This window comes from Arachis hypogaea, chromosome 16, assembly GCF_003086295.3.
Source record: "Arachis hypogaea cultivar Tifrunner chromosome 16, arahy.Tifrunner.gnm2.J5K5, whole genome shotgun sequence".
Taxonomy (NCBI): domain Eukaryota; kingdom Viridiplantae; phylum Streptophyta; class Magnoliopsida; order Fabales; family Fabaceae; genus Arachis; species Arachis hypogaea.
Window position 1 is genome coordinate 27,033,258 of NC_092051.1, and position 9,214 is coordinate 27,042,471.

At 32.0% G+C, this 9,214-nt stretch overlaps 1 protein-coding gene across 5 annotated transcripts; it reads right to left on the reverse strand.

Moving 5' to 3' along the window:
- Positions 1-516: 516 nt before the first annotated feature.
- LOC112758716 (putative lysine-specific demethylase JMJ16) lies at positions 517-7,258 on the reverse strand. 5 transcript variants are annotated; one of them, XM_025807445.3, is made up of 9 exons: positions 7,021-7,258; positions 5,735-6,058; positions 5,219-5,290; positions 5,046-5,123; positions 4,381-4,925; positions 4,050-4,274; positions 2,574-2,735; positions 1,646-2,014; positions 517-1,443 (listed from the first exon to the last, which is right to left on the reverse strand). In XM_025807445.3, the coding sequence occupies exons 5-9, from the start codon at positions 4,909-4,911 to the stop codon at positions 736-738; spliced, it is 1,995 nt and encodes a 664-aa protein (XP_025663230.1). In that variant the 5' UTR covers positions 4,912-4,925; positions 5,046-5,123; positions 5,219-5,290; positions 5,735-6,058; positions 7,021-7,258; the 3' UTR covers positions 517-735. The 5 variants fall into 5 exon arrangements, with proteins under 5 accessions (XP_025663230.1, XP_072076238.1, XP_025663229.1 ...); XM_072220137.1 differs by having other exon boundaries at positions 5,752-6,058; positions 7,021-7,237; XM_025807444.3 differs by having other exon boundaries at positions 5,023-5,123; positions 5,752-6,058; positions 7,021-7,232.
- Between the last annotated feature and the right edge of the window lie 1,956 nt (positions 7,259-9,214).

The following is a 9,214-nucleotide window of genomic DNA, read 5'->3' on the forward strand; positions in this document are numbered from 1 at the left end:
CAACAGGAAGGAGGAGGAGGTTGAAGAAGAACCTAACTCAGATAAATAATGAAATAATTAGGTTTTAGGGACTAAATTGGGTACAAATACAATCCTCGCCAACGGCTCAACACTCCATTTGCCTATTCATCGCCAGAAAGAATTGAGGGACCATATTGGCGCCCAAACTTAAATTTGAAGGAACAGTATAAGTAATTTTGAAGTTTGAGGACCAAAATATGTAATCATATGAATCTCAAGAACTAAAATGGAGATTTATTCCAGCATTTTTGCTTCAAGGACCCAAAAGAGTTAGAACTCAACAATAAAAATTTGAATTCTAGACAAATTTTACTGGCAGAGTGTTTTTTGTTTGATTTACATTTTTATTTTTAGTTTATATTTTCAATATTTTTTATTTTAGAATCTTTTGAAAAAATAAAATAATAAAATAGTATTTCCTATTTTTGTTGTTTTCTTTTTCTTTTTATAAAATTTTAAAAATAAAAAACACTGAGGAAAAAAAATACACTAAGATTCAAGGCCTTAAGTTTTCTCACATAGTCATGTCATATCTTAAAAAAATGCAATTCAAGTTTTAAATGTTGATATTCTTAGTTTATTGCTAAAGATTGCTACATTACAAGCCATATATTGGTACTAACTATCCGGAACTTCTTAAGGATTTATGGACCATGGGAGGTCCCAATACAGAAATTTGCATGAAAATTTCATTATCCTGCAGCAAGCTACTGCTTACGCATTGTCAGATTCTGAGGACGAGGAAGAGCAACTATCAGATGGCACTTCGACTAATGTATTTTGCTGTAGAAAAGACAAGTATCGTGAGTTGGTGACTGAAGAAACTGTAGATACTTTCTGATCGCGCTGTACCTTCTTTGAAGTTGTTGGCTTACCCACAGGTGCCTTCATATCAGTTTTGATACTGGTGGAATTGGTTCCTCCATTAGCACATGATCTAGGAGGTCGGCCCCCCAACGTTTTCTCTTTTGCTTTCGTCTTCTCTTTTGGGGTAATGCTGAAAGAACTAATACAATTGCCGCGAGGATTCCCCACGATTCCTGATGCCGCTTCGTTTTGTTTCATTTGTTTTGATCTATTGGAGGCAACAGACTGAAATCTTAATCCAAGATACTCTTTGGCCCATTTATAGACTGCACTTAACTTTCCTTCCAAAGCTTGACAAAGAACATTCAACTCGCTAATTTCATAACGGTAGAGGAGGATTTTGTTGCTCCAACTGCATGGACAAAGCTGTTTCGCATGATCCAGGCACGCAAACTTGTCTTCTGAACACAAACAATGTACAGCAGACAAGTGTAAATCACACAGACATATGCCGCATTCCCTTTTGATACAAGTGTCAAAACTTTCATCCATTCTTTGTGATTTCAAAGAACTGCATAGGTATTCTCTCTTGATACTTTCGCTCTTAACACGAGCCTGCATAGAAGAAGCAAAACGTCAGGCATGGAATGCCATAAAGCAAACTAAATAGTCCACTCTGAACTAGGGAACCTGGAGAAGAAAGGGAATGAGAGAGGAAGAGAAGAATGATTGATTGAATGCATGTCACGGACAGGAGTTGAAGTTGATTTAGACAAGTTCGTTTAATCATAGGATAAATTAAGGCCGAAAGACTTACATCCAGAGCTTTTGCTAAGATCCCGTTTCTTTGATACGCATCTTTACATGTTAATTTATCTGTCATGTCGTTCATACACAGATCGATTTCCCATCGTGCCCTTACAGCTTCCTTTGCTCCTCCCAGCAAAAGTTTATCATACGAAATTAATGTCTTTTTCCTCTTCTCACAATATAGCTCTACCACATTCAGTCCATGAAGAAGCCACTCGAGAGGAGCAAAGTTTACTGATTCAGAACAATTGAAACCACAATCAAATCCAGAATGATATGCTCCTGGGAAGACAAGAACAAACTCACGAGGATATTGAACACAGCGATATACAGGTATGCCCTCTGCCTTCAATATGAAGCAGGATAACTGCATCATCTGTACCAAATATTCATGTCAATGCCATGGTGAATGTTTCCTGTGTCAAGAAATAGCAGATCTTTTGTGCATTTTGTAACAATATTAGACCTTATACTTCAGCCAAAAGAAAATTACCCACAATGAGAATTAAAAAAAGTTGAAGAATAGCATTTTCTACTTCAATTATCTCTTTTGAAAATTGATGGCTACAATTACAAATTCTACAATAACAAGGCCTAAGAATGCGCTGCTACAATCTTTGGTAGAGTTTGTATGATTGATGAAATGACTGAAACACACAGGATTGCAGGATACTGAGGATATCAAAACACTTGTAAAAATGGCAATAGTGGGGAGAAAACATTGAAAATGGGTGAATTTAGTACGTAACAATCCAACAGAGTCAGAAAAACATACACGGATGCATATGATATTTATCAGAAACATAGACTGAGACATAGTGAAAGGGTTCATTTATTACAAGTATTAGAACTAAAATGTGTGTTGATCAACATAACTTTTTATCACTTTTCAAAGAAAAAGAATTCCTGTAAGAAGCAGCAAAGTTACTACTCACCAGATTATCATCAATATCAGGCTGTCTTGCATGCAGACCTGATAAATACTTCTTCCTAATTGTTTCATAGTTGGCAGCATATCTTCGTGGGATGCTATACCACACTTTAGGCTCACCCAAATGCAGGTATGATAATAAGTATAAGTGGTGCTCTTCAACTTTCTGTTTCACACCCCCCCCCCCCCAAAAAAAATAAATAAATAAATAAAACATGAAAAAGAATATTAAGTGTACGTTTGGTTTAGCGTTTAGAAGCATGAACTGAAAATAATTTTGTTTCTCAACTATCCTTCCTCACTCTTTCCACACACTCATTTCCCTCATCTTCAACAATCAAGGTAAATTTCTTTCTTCTGCCATAATTTTGCTTATTAAATAATTTTTGTACTGAAAAAATCCTTTTCTGTTTTAAAATTAGTCAAATACTAGTTCACTCCAATTATTATAGTTTAATTTTATAAACTTGTTTGCCTTTTATTATTATAATTTATAATTATTAGACATTATCAATTATGTGTATATATATCTAATATTATGTGTAATTTAATATGATATGCATATAATAGGGTAAAGTACTAAATTGGTCCCCTATGTTTGGGCGTAATTCTGTTTTGATCCTTAAGGTTTAAAGTGTCCTATTTGAATCCAAAAATGTTTCATTTAGCATCAATTTAGTCCCACAGTGAGGTCAAAGTTAAATAATTAACGAAATGTCCTACATAACAACAGTACAAGAACAAAATCGATAATCTGGAGAACATGTACAAGCTCCAGAGGCATAAAATCAACCGTTGATGCATCAATACATTTATTTATTATTTTTCGTATAATATAAATAAAATATTTTCTATAGAACTAAAGAGAATGATAAATAAATGTATTGATGCATCAACGGTTGATTTTGTGCCTCTGAAGCTTGTACTTGTTCTCTAGATTATCGATTTTGTTCTTGTACTGTTGTTATGTAGGACATTTCGTTAATTATTTAAGTTTGACCTCACTGTGGGACTAAATTGATGCTAAATGAAACTTTTTTGGATTCAAATAGGACACTTTAAACATTAAGGACTAAAACAGAATTATGCCCAAACATAGGGAACCAATTTAGTACTTTACCCCATATAATATTTAAGATAATGTTTTATATAATAATATGTTCTAATTTAAAATTCTGTAATTTGTTAAAATAATAATATTAAAAGTTTAATCTAATATTTATCCTTTTGGTAATTTTACATCTAAAAGTGATTTTGGTCATTGTTTGATAACAATATTTTATCAATTATAATTACTTTTGAATCAAAATATCCAAACATAGATCACGTGGAAACAAATCTCAATTTTAATCAAAATCAATTCTAGTATAATCAAATTGAACTCAACTCCAGTTTACAAAAGCTAAACCAAACACACACTAAGATGTTGGAAAGAAGAACGTGATGAAGATGCAAGTATACTGTAAGTCAGCGACATTACCCATTTTTGCAGAGTGAAGCACATTCCAACATGAATTCGATGACCAAAATTATGTGAAGCACCAGAACTTTCAAAAGAAAGAAGAGAACCAGGCAATGAATTTATGTTGTTTAAGTTCCATCCAGATTTCAAATATTCAGGGGAAATGTGTTCCTCCCCAGAATCAGCAGCTGTAGGAAATCCACTGCTAAAACCTTCAGCCTCCAAAGTGTTACCATGAAGCACCTAGGAGGTTGGAACATTGCATTCAATACAATTAAAACAATGTATGAATGACTAAAAACATAGAAGACATATCATGGATTTTGAAAAATATTCACATCCACTTTACCTCAATTTTTTCAGTTGGATTTTGAACAATCCTTCCATATTCACCCTCAATATTCTCCACAGATGGCTCCCACTTATGTTGATTTGTAGCTAAATTTAAATCAGAACCCACATTCTTATTCTTGCCCTTGTAATCAAAGTACTGGATTTTGAATTCATCAGCAAAATTCTTAAACGTCTCGAGACTGAATTTAGGACAGGGTTCAGAGACACAATCTTCAACACCCTGACTATTTATGGTGCAAGTGCTTGCATTCGCAAGATGAGAGTCCAAATCTACTGGTGTCACCCTTCTTCTCTTAGCCTTTGTATCTTCACAAGAACTAGCCACATTTTCTTCTGCATGCTGAACTTGGATTCCATCTATTCGTTGAATTTGAGCAACAAATTCAGAGCCTTCCCATAAGTTCTTTTCCTCAAGAGAACATGGTGGTTTCCAGCGAGTAGGAGGTACAATACGACAAATTCCATAAGGCTCTGCGCTAGATCGTATGCTTGCAATATATTTGAGGGTGTCATTGAATTCCTTCATAATGTACACAGTTACTGAAAAAGTTTATTTATAAACTTAACAAGTGTATGAATCCACGTCTAAGGACATTAATCAAGACTTGTGAAAGGAAGGGAAGAAGTGAAGGCATACTATTAGGTTTAGGTGGTAGGTACCTCTTCTGTTGGGTTGAAAAGAGGAGCTTCTTCAAGGGCTTCTCTCGTTGCATCCTCAGGATGCCACCTTGCTGTTACCTGGTTCAAGACTTTGGTAAATAAACAGACTAAAAACATAGAAGGTGTGGTCATGTTTGACACTATGTTGAAGGCAAAGTGAACAGTGTGCCTACCTTCAAACAATTATTGCAGTTTGGACATCCACGAGTGATCCCTTTTGGACGACTAGCATTTGACGAGTGATCCTGGAAAACAAAAATGAACTCTTCCAATTAATTTTGCATGCATTTTAGAGTAGAAACCATGAACAATAACAATGCAGGACTTTGGTAAAAAGAACAATATTCTAGCAGAAAAGTTTCTGTTCTGACAACTATTGTGTGTTTCTCATCAGCTAAGTATTATCAATCATTAAGGTACCACAAGTCATTGCCAAACAATTAAATACTATTCAATTTAACCTTATTCAATTTAACCTCGTATTAAACGAACTGCAATACCAAATTTTGAAATGAGCAAAATCATTTAAATCCGTTGATATTTTCATCCCTTTGTGCAAGCATCTCATTTCAGAGTCTCTATTCTGATTTAAAATATGACCTATTTTCCGCACCCTTGGGCTATGCTTTTTCTAATTTGAAATAATGTGTTAACTAATAATAAAAAATAAAAGAAAATAAATAAATTACAAGATTCCCAGCTTAACCATAGGAATAAATTCAGTGTGAGACTCCTCAGGTTTGTCGTTGCTCTTGCTCTGGTCAGAGAGTATCCAGGGTCGATTCTTAAAAATCTGGTAATATGTACCAATATCATTCACGTCGTTTTTACCGTCTGCATCAACTGGCACGTGCTTAGTTTCATTCAGACAGGTTGCACGTTTGTCATTTTCTGTAACCTTTTTACCCTTTTTCAAAATGAAAGATGTAAGCGATGCAAAACCAGGGGGAGCTGAAAGCTCTCCCATCTCCTTTAATTTGGCAGTATTACTTCCATAATCCGATTTCATCTTTCTGCAAGTAAAAGCCAAAATCTTATTATCTAGAGAACCATCTTCACAGCAATGAATTCTCAGAAAAAAAATCAAATCAGGAAAAAAGCATTTTAAAACATAATCAGCAATTCGCTACCAAGTTAAAATTATTGATCACCAAGTAGTTTAAAACCAGTACAAAAACTCATTCTATGTATGCATCAGCACCTGCACTTTTATGCTTTAATGTAAAAACCAAATCCAATTCCAAGCAAGCATATATACCAAAAGTACTAGATGATGCAAAGTGAAAGATCATCAAACCAGAAAATGTGAAATGGTCTAAGAGGAGCACAACTCTCCCTAGCTTTGGGCGCATAAGTTTTCTCCTCTCATCCTATGGTGAAAACTGAGCTTAAAGCAAGGGAATAATTGTTTCAAATCATGCATTTTCCATAACGATTCCAACCCTTTCCACATTCACTTCTACAATACCAAATAAGAGGAAAGTATATCATCTTTTCAATCCTTTTCCTTATTGGAAAAACCTATCCATCCCATTCGATATCCAACTACCTCATTTCCTTTTCCATCTCCTCTCTTATTCATAAAAGCATATGAAGCTAAAATAAGAGTTAGAAGAGTTTCTGCTTCACCCAAATTTTACATATTTGCATATGTCTTCATGAACATATCTTCACACGCATACACACTTACTTACACAAATGGCTAACATAGCATAAGATCAAAGATTTCCAAAGAAACAATACCAGCGGGGAAAAAAATAAATAAAAAGATGCAAGCTTGATACATACCAAGAATTTCATAAACACAGGGATTCCCAAAGATTATATTTATATAACGAATAAAACACTGAGAATACTGAAAGGGGAAAAAGTGAAGCGGCAACGAGAAGGAGCGAACACAAAACCTCAAATAGAAATAGGGGAAAAATAAAAAGGCGAAAGAGGAGAGAAGTGAATAGAAGAAATTGAAGATTACCTAGAAGGGTTTGATATTAGAAAATTGAAGATTGAGAATGAAAATTTGAAAAGGGAGAGCGAGTTGCTTCTTCCCTCCCGCGAACTCAAGATTCTGGAGTCTCTCCAATTCTCTCTCCACAATTCTCAAAAGCCAAAGGGAGTGAAATTACAATAACAACCCTGCAAATGGAATCAAACATTGATTGGATGCATATTTATTTTATTAGTGTTAGAACTTAGAACTTAGATGACGACTACTACATATGACTGACAGCTAAACACCGTTCAAGTGAATGAGTCATGGCACGTCACCAGAGTTTTCTGTTTTTTTTTTTTGGACATGAATTGGGTTTTTTTCTTCTGTTAGACAATAAAAAGAGCTTAAGTTCTGGGCCAATGTTTTAAGGGTATTCTTTTACTGCATAAATTTTGGGCCAGCTTTTAAGGTTTTTTTTTAGAGCATATCTTTTAGGCCAATTTTTTGAGGGATTTTTTCATGTAAATACAATTTCACAGTACTCATAAATAACTATATTAGTATAATAATACAAGTATATTTATTTTTATCGGATTAAATTAAATTATTAATTTAAATTATAATTATCTAAATTTTAAATTAAATATTTTATAATTTTAAAAATTAAAAATATTTAAATAAAATTGAATAAAATAAAAAAATAAAAATCAAACTAATGTAACACTGTCCAAAATATTATATCAACGTATTAAGAAGTGTTGCACATATCTTAGATAATTTTAAAATTTTAAATTATTTTTTAGTTAAAAAATTTAAATCGTTAATTTTTTTAAATAGAATATTTAATTAACCATACGAGTACATTAATACGAATACGTAATATAATATTAGTTAAATCATTATAATAATACATGAATTCCGGATATTGAAATATATGCACATATCTCGTATGCTCAGAATTTATTTATGAGCCTATTTTGGGTACACAATATTAGATTTGTACTTTTGTTACTTATCTTGGCTACAACCGGGATGTACTTTAAACATTCATGTCATATTTAGAGTGATTATAATCAGGGGTGGAAAAAGGCCAGGCGGTGGAAAAAGGCCAGGCGGTGGAAAAAGGCCAGGCGGTCTGCTAGGAGCCTGCAGCCTGGCCTGTGTCTGACCTGTTATAAAATAGGTATAGGCTCAGGTTTTTATAAAAGTCTTATTATGTTAATAGGCCAGGTCTAGACTCATTAATTAACCTTATTGGCAGGTCTGTCTGGGCCTTTTAATACATAATTACATATATAAATAATTTTTTTATTATTAACAAAATTATGAGATATTTTAAATTTATTATATTTAATTATAAATAGTTTTGTATATTTTAAATACTTTAAAGTTTAAAAATTCTTATAAATATTAAATATGGTATTTTACATATAAATATGTTTATTAATAATATTTTTTAAAATAATATTTTTATTTTTGTAAAAAAAATTAGCAGGTCTTTTAACAGATTTTATGCCAGGCCAGACTAAATAATAGACCAAATTTAGTACTTTAAAAAAAGTTTATAGCAGGCTGTAAGTCAAATTTAGGCCAATCAACTACATGACAGATTTAAAAGTAAAGTTTGACCTAACCTGACCTGTTTCTACTCCTAATTATAATGTAATCAAAATATACCTTTAACGTGATTTTAAATATTGTATATCTGAAATATGACATGCTGTGCATATCGATCAATATTCTATTGTTTGCATATTTTTATAAATATTATATTTAAATAATTTAAATGAAAATAATCCAATTTTTTTAAGGTTATAAAGATCTCCATAACTGTTTTGTGAGCTTTAATTTACTTGTCGATGAACAAAAAAATCTTTCCTTGTTTTTTCGTTAGTTTTAAAAAAAAGGGTAAAGTACAAGACCTTTAAAATAATATAAAGTATATCTTTTATTACAAAGTTTGTTAAAAATTTTAAGAATATTATTAAAATTTATTTTATTTTAATTTTATTTTAAATTTTTTTATTTGCATTAATTGTATTTTCAACGATTAAATTTTTAAAAAATTTAGAACTAATCTAGTAATAATATTTAACTAAGATTGATTTATTTATGTTGAAGGTTTTTTTATTTGTTGTTGAATTATTCCTAATTTTTTTTAAAATTAGCTATTAAAAATATATTTGATGTAAATAAAAAATTTTTAGAGCAAAATTAAAATAAAATAAATTTTAAA

Excerpts from the sequence above, each read along its gene's own strand:
- LOC112758716 (XM_025807442.3), bottom strand. The coding sequence starts at position 6,054 with ATGAAATCGGATTATGGAAGTAATACTGCCAAATTAAAGGAGATGGGA. Across the intron at positions 4,906-5,045 it reads TTTTCAACCCAACAGAAGAG|GAATTCAATGACACCCTCAA; the intron begins GTACCTACCACC and ends TACATTATGAAG. Across the intron at positions 2,736-4,049 it reads GCTTCACTCTGCAAAAATGG|AAAGTTGAAGAGCACCACTT; the intron begins GTAATGTCGCTG and ends GGTGTGAAACAG.